At 44.8% G+C, this 14,821-nt stretch overlaps 1 protein-coding gene across 2 annotated transcripts in view; it reads left to right on the forward strand.

Moving 5' to 3' along the window:
• The window catches only part of gtf3c1 (general transcription factor IIIC subunit 1), a 97,450-nt gene that overhangs the window by 62,391 nt on the left and 20,238 nt on the right, over window positions 1–14,821 (forward strand). For both annotated transcript variants that reach the window (XM_078240740.1, XM_078240741.1), the window contains 8 exons: window positions 901–982; window positions 2,258–2,370; window positions 3,999–4,061; window positions 5,880–5,973; window positions 9,164–9,336; window positions 10,138–10,422; window positions 12,238–12,485; window positions 14,106–14,392. In XM_078240740.1, coding sequence (XP_078096866.1) covers window positions 901–982; window positions 2,258–2,370; window positions 3,999–4,061; window positions 5,880–5,973; window positions 9,164–9,336; window positions 10,138–10,422; window positions 12,238–12,485; window positions 14,106–14,392 — 1,345 coding nt within the window. The remainder of the gene's footprint in view (window positions 1–900; window positions 983–2,257; window positions 2,371–3,998; window positions 4,062–5,879; window positions 5,974–9,163; window positions 9,337–10,137; window positions 10,423–12,237; window positions 12,486–14,105; window positions 14,393–14,821) is intronic.

The following is a 14,821-nucleotide window of genomic DNA, read 5'->3' on the forward strand; positions in this document are numbered from 1 at the left end:
AATGCAAGTTTTGAGCTGTACATCTCCATGTCCTGGGACTTCCTTCATCACAGCCTTGGGATGGCGCTATGTAGTGGGTGAGGCATGCTGACAGAAATGTCACAGATACTGCTCCCAGTGTCGCTGCTTTGGGCAGAGGCCAGTCTGGCCTCTTCTCGGGAGGCAGGGGGAAGAGCTTGGGGGAGGTGGAAAGAGGTGCCGCACACTGGAAGTCCAAGAACCAAAAGAGAAAATGCTGGAAAATCTCAGCAGGTCTGGCAGCATCTGTAAGGAGAGAAAAGAGCTGATGTTTTGAGTCCAGGTGACCATTTGTCAAAGCAGCTTCGACAAAAGGTCCTCTGGATTCGAAACGTCAGCTTTTTTCTCTCCTTACAGATGCTGCCAGACCTGCTGAGATTTTCCAGCATTTTCTCTTTTGGTTTCAGATTCCAGCATCCGCAGTAATTTGCTTTTATTCTGGAAGTCCAAGAATGGGAAAGTGGAGAAATACGTCAATGCAAAAGGTAGACTTGACCTTTTTTGATTTTCCTTCTAATTCGCATTCAGCTGATGATGTCCCTGTGACGGTAACAGATAGGATTACAACGGTTATGTTAAATGTTGAATGTGATGCATTTAAGGAAAGATTAGATGGGTAGCTGAGGGAGAAAGGAACAGAAAGGCATGCTAATAGGAGGGGTGGGATGATAGTCACATGGGTCATTAACGTTGCTGTAAGCCAGTTGGGCTAAATGGCTGGTTTCTCCGGTGTCGGCTCTTAACAATACAGCCTGAAACCGCTGAGTAACGGCTCGTTCAATAAACGTGACTTCCGGCTTCTCCAAACGTGTCCGGCACCTGTTGATATTTTCGTGCAGCTTTTAAGAAGTTTTACTGATCCTACTTTTTTCATGTTGGCAGAATTTGCCTTGCTGAAGTCTATGAAGATCACGCCTTAATCAATGAAATTATGAATAAAAAGAACAACTATCAGGACGGCAAGGTAAACAGGAACACAGCGGCATTGTTCCCTCTCCCGGTGGATAATGTCATGGAAATAAATGAATAAACATCCAGAATGGTGGTAATTACATGATAAATGGTCAATCCAAGAGGACAGCATCCAAAATGATTTGGAACTGGCAACCAAGCCCGAAGTTTGGGTTATAGAATCATAGACTGTTTACAGCATGGAAGGAGGCCATTTGGCCCAGCGTGTCCATTGGAGCTCTCTGCAACAGCAGTTTAGCTGGTCCTTTCCTCATAGTCCTGTTTTTCTCTTCCCTTTTGGAAGCCACATTTGAATCTGCCTCCACCACACCCCTGGGCGGTGCATCCCAAATCCGATCTGAAATGAATCAATGTTGCCAAAGAACCAGAGGACCTTAGGCTGTTCTCCCCCTTTTTCATTGAGAGAAAGAGAGAGATGATGGTAATTTAACCTGAGGATCACCACACCTCAAGGGAGGGGCGAGGTTGAGAAAGTGGGGCCTATTTGTGACACTACTAAATAAACTTCAGATACTTTTGAGCTAATCACAGTAGTTTTAATTTATTTATTAGTGTCACAAGTAGGCTTACATTAACACTGCAATGAAGTTACTGTGAAGATCCCTTTGTCGCCACACTCTGGCATCTGTTCGAGTACACTGAGGGATAATTTAGCCTGGTCAATGCACCTAACCAGCACATCTTTCGGACACGGGGAGAACATGCAGACTCCGCACAGACGGTGACCCAAGCTGGGAATTGCACCCGGTCCCTGGTGCTGTGAGGCAGCAGTGCTAACCACTGTGTCCCTTAGCATAGCCAATCCACCTAACCCACAAATCTTTGGACTGTGGGAGGAAGATGGAACACCCAGAGGAAACCCACGCAGGTACGGGGAGAACGTGCAGACAGTGACCCAACTGGAATTGAACCCGGGTGCCTGGCGCTGAGAGGCAATAATACAACTTGGTCAGATTTGATTATTCTGATTCCTCATTTACTGAAAAGTTAACAAAAATAGGTTTAGAGGTTGAGTTTTCTGGATGAAAATCCCCACTCCAGAGTAACCAACCTGAGGGACCTGGGGCTGTCCTGAGCTGAGGTCTGCCTAAGTAATGTTGAAAGATTCCTTTAAAGGACTGCTAAGCTCTTGCTGGACCATCCTTGACCATGGCTGGAGGGGTCTATTTTTTTTAATTCTTTGTGTTATTTATGGAAAGCACCTGTCAGTGCACTATGCCCTTTCGGTCAAATGCACTTGTGTTGAAACAACTGCTTTACCGCACAGGTTTGCGCTGAGGAGTTTAAAGAATTTGTGGGAAGACTGAGGCAGAAGTTCACCTCTGCAATTGGATCTGGAAATATTGAGATTCCAGACACGCTGCAGGAATTATTTGCCAGGTAAAGTGCTGATTGCAGGTTTTTATTTGAAACAATACGTGCCTGGTATGTTCAAATAACCGTGTTTAGTTTTGATGCTGCAACAGTCTCTGCTTGCGTTGTGCTTCCAGACAGGTTGTGAACACGTGTGTAAAGTTGAGGGTTTGTACATAATTTTCGTGATTTTTAACCTTATGTGGAAGTCTCATTCTACGTATGATGTGGAGATGCCGGCGTTGGACTGGGGGCGGGCACAGTAAGAAGTCTCACAACATTGGGTTAAAGTCCAACAGGTTTATTTGGGATCACGAGCTTTCGGAGCGCTGTTCCTTCATCACGATTCATCTGAGGAAGGAGCAGCGTTCCGAAAGCTCCTAATTCCAAATAAACCTGTTGGACTTTAACCTGGTGTTGTGAGACTTCTTACTCATTCTGTGTGGTATGTTTAATATTGCCCATGTGCAATGTTTATCAAAATATTTGACATGGGGAAAATAAGTTGTCAAACCAAATATGTGCGAACCAATTAAAAGCAGTGTCTTCCATTTGAAAGGATCCCATGGCTATTTTATAGGCAGTAAGTTCTAGGGGCTGAATGCAGTGAGTGACAAATTGGGTGAACTGGTATCTACAAGCTACAAGTTTAACCTCTACTTTAGTGGCATCTGATTCCTTCCATTTATCACCCCATAAGGACTTCCTGGTATCAGCCGTGTCCATCTGCAAGACATACTGAGCAGAGATGTGGGGTGCAATTTTGCCAGCCCGCTGCGCTGTTTGAGTAGCATAGCGGGCAGGGAACTATCAACGGAGGGCCAAAAACAGGAATTGTGATCGGCGTCCGGCGGGTCGCGATCTTCCCGGGCCATTTTTTTCAATGTCATCAGCCTCGTGTCGGGGGGCAGCACGAGGCTGATTACAATATGAAATATTGATTTGCATCTATTTAGTGAGCCCGGGATGCAATCGTCTGGGCTCACTAATGTTTCTGACCCAGCTGGTGGAGGTACACAGCAGTGGGGATCACGTATGGTCCCCAGCAACAGGGACCAGGTGTTATGGCCTCACTAGTGGGACTGGAGGCCATCGAGGCCCTCTGGGAGGTTGGGGGCAGAGGGGTTGCCCTTTGGGCAGTGCCAGTCTGGTCGGGGCTGGTGATGTTTGGTTTGGGGGGGGTGGGGGGGGGGGGGAGAGAGTAGTCGGGGCTTGCGACTTGGGGGGAGCTGCATGTCAACCGGTCTCCCAGTATACTGGGAGATCAGCTCATTCACACTGGCCCCCTCAGCAGTCTGATGCCGGCCTCTTGGGCAGGATTAGGCACCCCCCGCCGTGAATGCCCTCATGGCTTCTGTTCCGCACAGAGTGCTGGAAATTATTTAACTAAGCTTGTCCAAAAAGCAGATGGGAAAACCTCCCATTTTCCCGTCCGTGGGGCACTTTGGTTTTTTGGGGGAAATCGCACCCATGGTGTTTCCATAGTGATGCGAATGTAGAGCTTTGGAGTAAATGTTTTTCTGTCGTCTCTGCTACAAAAGGAGATGGAAGAAAGAGAATTTCTAAACCTCAAGGTGAAATAACTAGAAGGGCTGCTGTTTCCCATCCTTCTAAATGCACACTGTTCCTTCTTTTGTTTTCTGTTCTTTGCCTAGGTTCAAGATATTGGTAGTTGGGGAAGAAGGCAATGAAAATCAGAAGCAGGATAACATTAAAAGGTAATTTGTTCAATTAAATACATATTTTCAAAGATCAGGTCTAGATGCTGAAGTGCGTGTTCTCCACTGAATTTCACCATGAGAAACAAAAGTTTCCTGTATATGTATAAAAGGCAATTTCTGTTTCTGGTGGTTTATTGTCTAATACAGGTTCAGGTCTTGGAGGGCCGAAGGGCCTGTTCCTGTGCTGTATTGTTCTTTGTAGGTCGTGTACAGAAGTAATGAACATCTGAAATGCTACAAATCATTACAGAGGAAGAATACAATCTGGGGAGGTACTTTTTAGTCAGAAGTCCCTACCCTCCTCCAGCTAAAACACATGTTAGGGGTAAATTTTCACTTTGGGTTGGCAGTTTATTTTACAGCTGCCCCACATTGTCAATTAATTCTCTCCCATTTTCCAGCTGTATCAAATCACAATCTATCGCTTAGAGTAATAAGGGAGTCCCGGGGACTGTAAGGGGGAAGCGCTGTTCTGTACAATCTAGTGGGGCAATGTTGTCAAGGGTTCACACAATAAAACAGATCAACTGTTTTTGAAAGTTTAAGTTGGCAAGAATAGGGAAGCTTGAACCATGTAGAAGGAGTCTCGTTGGTGGTAGCGAATTGGCTGCAGCCTTCTGTTGACAAACCAAATAGTACAAATGGAATCAAAATAATGCGGATGCTGGAAATCTGAAATAATAACAAAATGAACAAAGAAAATTACAGCGCAGGAACAGGCCCTTCGGCCCTCCAAGCCTCCACTGACCATGCTGCCCGACTGAACTAAAACCCCTTACCCTTCCGGGGATCATATTCCTCTATTCCCATCCTATTCAAGTATTTGTCCAGACGCCCCTTAAAACTCATTATCGCATCTGCTTCCACTACCTCCCCCTGCAGCGAGTTCCAGGCACCCACCACCCTCTGTGTAAAAAAAAAAACTTGTCTCGTTCATGTCCTTTAAACCTTGCCCCTCGCACCTTAAACCCATGCCCCCTAGTAATTGACTCTTCCACCCTGGGAAAGTGCTGGAAAAACTCAGCAGCTCTGACAACATCTGTGGGGAGAGAAATAGAGTTAATGTTTTGACTCCTTATGACCCTTTCACAGAACTGAAGAGAGATAGAAATGTCACGAATTATATGGTTGGAGAGAGGGGGTGGGCAGAATGGAAGGTTAGGGATAGGTTGGACCTAAAGAGATTGACCTTGTTGTCATGGCCATAAGACAAAGGGGGTGTTAATGATGCCATTAAGACCTGAAGAATGCAAATAGTGGCATAATAAGATAGCCGAATGTGTTAATAAGAGAAAAAAGGTCAGTGCTCATTGGAAGCAAAACTGAACAACAAGGGACAGGTGACCATGTGAGGGAGGAGTGGGCTTGTATGGGGCAAGCCAAGGGAACCAAAAAACAAAGAGCAAAGCAGGGGGGGTGTCAAGATGAAGGGGAAAGTTCACAGTCCAAAGTTGTGCTCAGTATGGAGTCCAGAAGAGCTAATTGAAAGATGAGATAATGTTCTTCCAGTTTGCTTTGGGTTTCACTGGAGCATTGCAGCAGGGTTGAGGATGGACATGTGTCACGAGAACAAGGTGCTGAGTTGAAATAGCTCCAGGTCATACTTGCGGTCGGAGCGAAGCTGTTCCGCAAAGCAGACCCAGTCTGCGTTTAGTCTCCCCAATATAGAGAGAGGAGACTGCGTTGGGAGCAGTGGAGACTATGGACCACATTGGGAGTGAATTGAAGTATAAATGCAGTTGCTTTGTGACATCAATGAACTGAGTGTCAAACTATCATGGATTTGAAGGAAGCTTACTTTTTCTTCTATTATAGCGTCGATGATATTCATTACTTGGTCCTGCAGAATTTCATTCAGAGCACGTTGGCTCTCTCGGACACACAGATGAAGTCATGCCAGTCATTTCAGGTATTTTAGTAACTGAGGAGGTGAACCTCATCTCATATTCATGTGACTTTCTGAGTAAACGTATTGCATCTTTAATTTGGAATCTGACTTTTGATGGGCTGTAGTTTAAATCATCTTTTAAGTAAAGAAAGATTTGCATTTATATGATACATTAAGTGACAAGGGATTGCCTCAAAATAGGTGCAGCAGGTAATTAAGAAGGCAAATGGAATTTTGTCCTTCATTGCTAGAGGGATGGTGTTTAAAAACAGCGAGGTTATGTTGCAGCTGTATAAGGTGCTGGTGAGGCCACACCTGGAGTACTGTGTGCAGTTTTGGTCTCCTTACTTGAGAAAGGATATACTGGCACTGGAGAGGGTGCAGAGGAAATTTAGTAGGCTGATTCTGGAGTTGAGAGGGTTGGATTATGAGGAGAGGCTGAGTAGACTGCGGCTATACTCATTGGAAGAATGAGGGGGGATCTCATAGAAACATGTAAAATTATGAAGGGAATAGATCAGATAGAAGCAGGGAAGTTGTTTCCACTGGCGGGTGAAACCAGAACTAGGGGGCATAGCCTCAAAATAAGGGGGAGCAGATTTAGGACTGAATTAAGGAGGAACTTCTTCACACAAAGGGTTGTGAATCTGTGGAATTCCCTGCCCAGTGAAGCAGTTGGGGCTACCTCATTGAATGTTTTTCCTACATTACCTACCTACATTTCCTACCTCATTCAATAAGGCAAAGAGTCCAAAGATGTGCGGGTTAGGTTGATTGGCCATGCTAAAATTGCCCCTTAGTGTCCTGAGATGCGTAGGTTAGAGGGATTAGTGGGTAGGGATATGGGAGTAGGGCCTGGGTGGGATTGTGGTCGGTGCAGACTCGATGGGCTGAATGGCCTCTTTCTGTACTGTAGGGTTTCTATGATTCTATAGATACATTTTTGAACAGTAAAGGAATTAAGGGTTATGGTGAGCGGGCGGGTAAGTGAGTCCATGAAAAGATCAGCCATGATCTTATTAAATGGCGGAGCAGGCTCAAGGGGCCATATGACCTACTCCTGCTCCTAGTTCTTATGTTCTAATCGATGATGTACTTTTGAAGATCAGTCACTGTTGTAATGTAGGAAACACAGCAACCAAATTGTGCACTGAACTTCCCGCAAACAGCAGATGTGGTCATGGCCAGGGTAAATCTGTTTGTCTGATTTTGACTGGAAGGTAATATTAGCCAGGACGCCACAGTTGACTCCCCTAATCTTCAAAAAAGGACAATGGGATCTTTTGCGTCCACCTGCGATGGCAGATTGTGCCTTGGTTTAACATCTCATCTGAAAATGCAGCTCTCCCTCAGTACTGTATCAAAGTGTCAGCCTTTATTTTTGTGCTCGAGTCCTGCGGTGAGATTTGAACCTGGAATCTTGTGACTCAGGTGGGGCTGCTACCAACTGAGTCACAGCTCAGTAAGATATGGCGGGCCTCACTACCAAGTTACTCTGTCCGCCTGTCTATCACTCTCTCTGCAACAGTGCTGAATAATGAATAACGCATTGGTTAAAAATGTAACTGCCTAAGGTGGTTAGCCATTGGACCATTCAAGTCTTAGCAAAACAGAAAAATGCTGGAAAATCTCAGCAGGTCTGACAGCATCTGTGGAAAGCGAATAGAGGCAACGTTTCAAGTTTGGATGACCCTTCGTCAGAGTGGCAGAGTCAAGTCTCGGATTCTGCGGTGTTTAGTCTCATGAAGCGAGTCTCAGCACTGCTGGGTTAACTTGGGAATGGCAGTCCGAGTGTGAGGTCCTTGTAAGGACTGGGTTGCGTTCCCTTGTCGTATTGCTGATTGACATAGTATCCAGTGCAGCCACTACCTAGATTCACACAACCAAAGTTAGTCATCGTGACTGGCTGTATAAATCATAGGTTAAGTCATGTGCCCTAATAGTACAGTAACTGGGCTGATGTGTCAGTGCTCCGAAGTATAGTACCTTTTCTGTCCTTACTGCCAACTATCAGGTGCAATAGCACAGTGATTATGAAAATGGACTAGTAATCCAGTGGCCTGGACGATTATTCTAGAGATATGAGTACAGATCCCACCACAACAACGTGGGAATTTAACTTTAATGAATTAAATTAATCTGGAATAAAAAGCTAGTATCCGTAATGTGACTCTGAAACTGCTGCATTGTCGTAAAAATCCATCTGATACACCAATGCCATTTAAGGAAGGAAATCTGCTGTCCTTACCTGTTCTGGTTTCCCTGACTCCAGACCCACAGCAATATGTTTGACTTTGAACTGTCCTCTAAAATGGACCAGCAAACCCTCAGTTATATTCAAGGAGGCGAGTCACTGCCACCAATCCTGGAGACAGCTAAGAATGGCATTGCCAGAGATGCCCACATCCTGCGAATGAACAAAGAAATTGCCCTTTCACTGGAAAGATAAAAGTTTTGCTGATATGCAAGGATCCTGTTCTGTTTCTTTCTCCTCTCTGCTGCCTTGCTGGCTCGGCACCACTAACTTAAAAAACTGAAGACTGCGAACTTTCCCTTCCATCTTGAACCCCCCCTCCCCCAGTCCCTTTTTGTTTTCGATTTTTCGGTTCCCTTGGCCTGCATAACTCAACCCCATCCCTCCCCCACATAGTCACCTGTCCTTTATTCGGTTTTGCTCCTATTAGCATATTCTGCTATCCTACCTTATGCCGCTGTTAGCACTTTTCAGTCCTTAATGGCACCATTAATACTCTCCTTTGTCTTGTGTCCATGACTCCTTTATCAATCTCTTCTTAGCTCTGACCTATCCCTGTCCTTCTATTTTGCCCCTCCTCCTCCAAATATATAATTCTTGACATTCCTACCTCTCTTCAGTTCTGTAGAAGGATCATATGGACTAGAAGCATTAACACTGTTTCTCTCTCCACAGTTGCCGCCAGACTTCTGTTTTTATTTCAGATTTCCAGCATCCGTAGCATTTTGCTTTTAAAAGACTGAAGGATGTACCACTGGTAAAATGCTTTTCAGAAGGAACAAACAATAGATTACAATGCCACGGGTTAGCCGGACTGGCAGAAAGAGCCACGTGCCTTGCTATTGTATATTAAGATTGATTTGATTCTAAACCTTTTAAACTTGTGTTAAATCAGGATGTTGTATGCGTTTAGTGAAGATTGTGTAGTCTTCATTTTGTGTCCTATTATTTCCCTAGACTTTTCACCTGTACAAACAGTACAAGGATGAAGTGCTGGTGAAAGTATTCCTCGAGTTTCAACAACGAAGCTTGGTAAACCGTCGCAGGGTCAGTAAAGCTTTGGGTCCCAAGAAGAGCCGTGCCTTGCCCTTCGCTCCAATGTCTTACCAACTATCACAGGCGTACTACAGGTATGTAGTGTAACTCACCTGAAGAAGGGGCTTGGAGCTCCGAAAGCTTGTGTGGCTTTTGCTACCAAATAAACCTGTTGGACTTTAACCTGGTGTTGTTAAATTTTTTACTGTGTAGCTTCTAAACATGGAGCTGCCAAACTCCAACCATTTGGCAATTTTAATTTTTATAATCTGCCCTTAATGTGAGTTGTGGATTTTGCAAACTGTGCAGCAACTGACTGAGTGCATTTAATATGTTACTTAGTTGTAGTGAATTAGGAACCTATGTTTTTTTAGCACCCATTTAATTTTTTTGGAGCAATATCCAATTAAAGATTTGAAGGTACAATAGGATTCTGTTCGTTCAGATATTTACTTCAAATTGCAACACCTCAAAGGGATTACAGCTTCAAGTATTGAACCACTGTGTGGGTCAAAGTTGTGATGTGGCGATGCCGGTGTTGAACTAGGATGGTTACAGTAAGAACCCTCGCAACATCAGGTTAAAGTCCAACAGGTTTATTTGGAATCACGAGCTTTCGGAGCGCTGCTTCCTCATCAGGTGAGTGGAGTCACTCCTCTCACCTGATGAGGGAGCAGCGCACTGAAAGCTCGTGATTCCAAATAAACCTGTTGGATTTAACCTGGTGTTGTGAGACTTCTTACTGGGTCAAAGTTGCGCAGCGTAGTAGCTTCTGCAAAAGAGGAATCAATGTGATTGTGGTAAAGCAACCCTCGCTGTGTGGTTGATGCCTTCATTTTGAGTTCAGAGAACTCTTCAGCATTTATAATGTGTTATCTGGGTGGTTTTTGTTCTAGGAATTTCATGTGGCGGTTCCCCAGCAATATCTGCTCCGAGTCGTATAATTTTGTTCAGAAATTGAAGAACGCAGGAAAGGCAGACATCCCCAACACCTTCTCGTTCCAGGATAAAGAGACGCCTGTTGATACAGAAATGGTCACCTACCCTTTGGATGGAAATGGCGGTTACTGCGTGGCTACAATATCCTTGTTTATCCTTGGTCTGCTCTCTTTCCATGTCTCAATCCCTGAGCAGATTGTGGTTGTGGACAGCACACTTGTAGATAATGAGGTGATAAAAAGGTAAGGGAATCTGGTTCTTGTAGATGCTGCCCTCCTCGCTCTCCCAACCCCAATCCACCACTGCACCCAGTGTTAATTCTGTAAACCTTTGTAAGTCCTCTTGTTATTTTATGTTCAGACTCGCTTCTAATCCGTGCTCAAATACTTTTTTAAGCTGAGTGAGGGATTATGAATGTGAATTCCCTCTGAAACAGGAAAGAGAATTTAGTATCTTGTTAGGGGAGGCGATGGCCTAGTGGTATTATCATTTGACTGTTAATGCAGAAACTCAGCTAACGTACTGGGGGTCCAAATTCGAAACCTGCCACGGCAGATGGAGGAATTTGAATTCAATAAAAAATATCTGGAATTAAGAGTCTACGATGAAACCATTGTCGATTGTCGTAAAAACCCATCTGGTTCACTAATGTCCTTTAGAAAAGGAAATCTGCCATCTTTACCTAGTCTGACCTAAATTTGACTCCAGAGCCACAGCAATGTGGTTGACTCTTAACTGCCCTCGGATAACTAGGATGGGCAATAAATACTGGCCAGCCAGTGATGACCACATCCCACGAATGAACTAAAAAAAATCAAATTATTGGATGATAGCAGCGTCGAATTAAGAGCACTATGAAATCAGTATCTACTCTGTGAAGTCTCCAGGGAGTTCAACAGTTTACTTTCCTTGTGCATAGTTACAGGTGTCATAAAGTCTGTGCATCATTGTGAGCAAAATATTGACAAAATAACCCAGTGGGTGTCATGGTGGCACAGTGGTTAGCACTGCTGCCTCACAGCGCCAGGGGCCCGGGTTCAATTCCGGCCTCGGGTCGCTGTCTGTGCGGAGTCTGCACGTTCTTCCCGTGTCTGCGTGGGTTTCCTCCGGGTGCTCCAGTTTCCTCCCACAGTCCAAATATGTGCAGGTTGGGTGGATTGGCCATGCCAAATTGCTCCTTAGTGTCTGGGGGATTAGCAGGGTAAATATGTGGGGTGATGAGGATAGGGCCTGGGTGGGATTGTTGTCGGTGCAGACTCGATGGACCGAATGGCCTCTTTCTGCACTGCAGGCATTCTATGATTCAATGAACTACAAATATTAATATAGGCAATATGTGCAAAATATAGTTAGGATCATAGGATCCTATAATCCCTACAATGCAGAAGGAAGCCATTCGGTCCATCGAACCTGCACCGACAACAATCTCACCCAAGCCTTATTCCCATAACCCCACATATTTACCCTGTTGTAAGGGATCAATATGGAATTGTAACAGTTGTTCCGGCTTTTTGTTTTTATTGTGCATGCGCTTTGTTATTCTGTTGCTGTATTGCAAAATTCAGATCCGAGCAGGGAAGTTGTGAGAAACGGGTAAATCCTAGAGTTTGTCATAGAATCCCTACAGTGCAGAAGGAGGCCATTCGGCCCATCGTGTCTGCACCGACCACAATCCCACCCAGGCCTTATTTTCGTAGTCCCACATATTTATCCTGCTAATCCACCTGACACTAGGGTCAATTTAGCATGGCCAATCAACCTAACCCACACATCTTTCGACTGTGGGAGGAAACCAGAGCACCTGGAGGAAACCCACGCAGACACGGGGAGAACGTGCAAACTCCACACACACTGACCCAAGGCCAGAATTGAACTCGGGCCCCTGGCACTGTGAGGCAGCAGTGCTAGCCACTGTGCCACCGTGCTGCCCGATTTATGATCGGGTAGTTCTGTACTTCAGGTTTTATTATTTTGCACCTGCTCAAGTGCAATAATGTGAGCCTGGAATTGAATGTGGTCAGAAGTGGATTGATTTAACTCGGTTTTGGCATTTTTAGGTTGGGGAAGGAAGGCATAGATGACTATGAGGATGACGATCTGGAAGAAACTGGAAACAAGCCCAAATTTGAAGTGAAGGCTCCTCAGGCTTCACACACCAATTACTTGCTAATGAGGGGGTATTACGCACCGGGCATCGTTAGCACACGTAACCTCAATCCTAATGATAACATCGTCGTCAACTCGTGTCAAGTGCGGTTAAAAGTCCGCTCGACGCCATTTCACGGAAGTTTGAGTACTCACGATGGTGAGTTTTTAATTATTTTTGTGTTATTGTAGCCATTGGATCTGTCAATTAAAATATTTCTCTCATTCTAGATTATGCATTTTTTTCCTTTCTATTTGTGTTCTGCCATTGGGCTTCAGTTTTTCACTCCGTGCATGTGACCCCTCCTCCACCTAAAATGAAATTCTAAGCCTCCCTGCCCAAGTTCAGAGTAAAGGGAATGCTTTTGGTCATAGCATTGCTGTAAATATTGCATTTTCTGAGATTTATCATATATGGGGTGGCACAATGGCTCAGTGGTTAGCACTGCTGCCTCACAGCGCCAGGGACTTGGGTTCAATTCCCGGCTTGGGTCACCGTCTGTGCAGAGCCTGCATGTTCTCCCTGTGTCTGTGTGTGTTTCCTCCGGGTGCTCCAGTTTCCTCCCACAGTTTAAAGATATGCAGGTTAGGTTGATTGGCCATGCTAAATTGCCCCTTAGTGTCGGGGGACTTGTTAGGGTAAATACATGGGGTTATGGGGATAAGGCCTGGGTGGGATTGTGGTCGGTGCAGACCCGATGGGCCGAATGGCCTCCTTCTGCACTGTAAGATTCTATGAATCCAAGCTTTACAGAGATTACCTGCACAAACTGATGGCCTGTCTTTGCAGCATCCCAGCTACAGAGACAAGCAAAATACTGTGGAGGCTGATATCAGAAACAAAAGCAGAAAATGCTGGAAAATCTCAGCAAGTCTCCACAGATGCCGTCAGACGTGCTGAGATTTTGCAGCATGTTCTGCTTTTGTTTCAGCTGTAGAGATAATTGGGCTCAGATGTCTGATCAAAATTTAATAACATAGAAACACAGATAGGAGGAGGCCATTTGGCCCTTTGAGCCTGTTCCATCATTCATCACAATCATGATCGTCCAACTCAACAGCCTAATCCTGCTTTTTCCCCCCATAATCTTTGATCCCATTCGCCCCATATCTAGCCGCCTCTTGAATACATTCAATGTTTTGGCATTACAGTTGCAAAGACTTGTAAGTTTTACTGCTTTAATGGATTCACTAAACCAAATAAAGTAATCTAATTATGTCCACTGGGGTTTTTTGCCCCTCGTATTTTTGGTGAGGATTGTTAGCTTTTCAGTCCGCTGGTTTGTCAATTGGAGTGATCAGGAAGACATACGGTACATCCTGTATCTTTGGCAGAGAATTCTCCAATGGTAACTATTATTATTTATTTATTAGTGTCACTAGTAGGCTTACATTAACAGTGCTATGATCACCGGGGCATAGGAACTGGCTTAGGCCATTCAGCCACTCGAGCTTGTTTTGCCATTCAATGTGATCATGGCTGATCAGGCACATCAATGGCTTTTACACCTGCTTTTCCCATAACCCTTCGGCAGCTCATTCCCAGCTCCCATGGAGCAGTTGTAGCTGTTCGCTGTGTTCAGTGAGGCTCAGATTCCAATGGGAGCTGAATGTGGATTGTACCCACTTTCCTCCCACATCTTGTTTTTCCTTCAGAATCTAATGCCTTCTTGTATTCCCAAAAATTACTTCTTTTTGATGGGTTACGATAATTGTTTTGATGAGTGCCATTAAATCCTAACTACTTCTAACACCCCCCCCCCCTGACTTTCTCAAACAGGTTCAGCTACTCTGTTCCAAACTGCCTCGGGGCCAGATGCTCTTCCTCGTTCATTCACAAAGGTGTTGAGGCCCAGCACCGATGTGTACATTGGAGAGAACATTAAGAAGCAACTTGTGGAGGAGTTCGAATACAGTCCTGAGGACCTGGCAGCCGTGCAGGAAATCGCCAGGGAAGTTGAAGCATGCTCCAGCTTTGGGATGGAGGCAGTGAAACTCGGCAAGAAATTTGATCAGTACGAGGAAGCTCTGAATGGAAGAACCAGGACTTTAAAACAGTATCTGCAGGTTTGTCTCAAATACAGATTATTCATGCAAAGATGCGCTGGTTAGGGTGCATTGGCCGTGCTAAATTCTCCCTCGGTGTACCCGAACAGGCGCCGGAGTGTGGCGACTAGGGGATTTTCACAGTAACTTCATTGCAGTGTTAACGTAAGTCTATTTGTGACACTAATAAACTTTTTTAGGGCGTTTATCCAATTGATAGGCGACTAAATATTTCTAAGTTGAAATCAATCTTAGTTTATGTATTTATAACTTTTAAGCTTGCCTACTGACAAGCCCAGTGTAAATATGTAGGTTCAGATAATAGCTGTATTTTTAAACCTATTACTGCTTCCTTTTTACATTAATAATCATGTTTGCTGTCGAGCAATTTGGCCTTATGACTTATGGCCTTTTCTTCGTGCCACCCATGGCTAAGTCGGTAGGACACTT

The sequence above is a fragment of the Mustelus asterias genome, chromosome 23 (genome assembly GCF_964213995.1).
Source record: "Mustelus asterias chromosome 23, sMusAst1.hap1.1, whole genome shotgun sequence".
Lineage (NCBI taxonomy): Eukaryota > Metazoa > Chordata > Chondrichthyes > Carcharhiniformes > Triakidae > Mustelus > Mustelus asterias.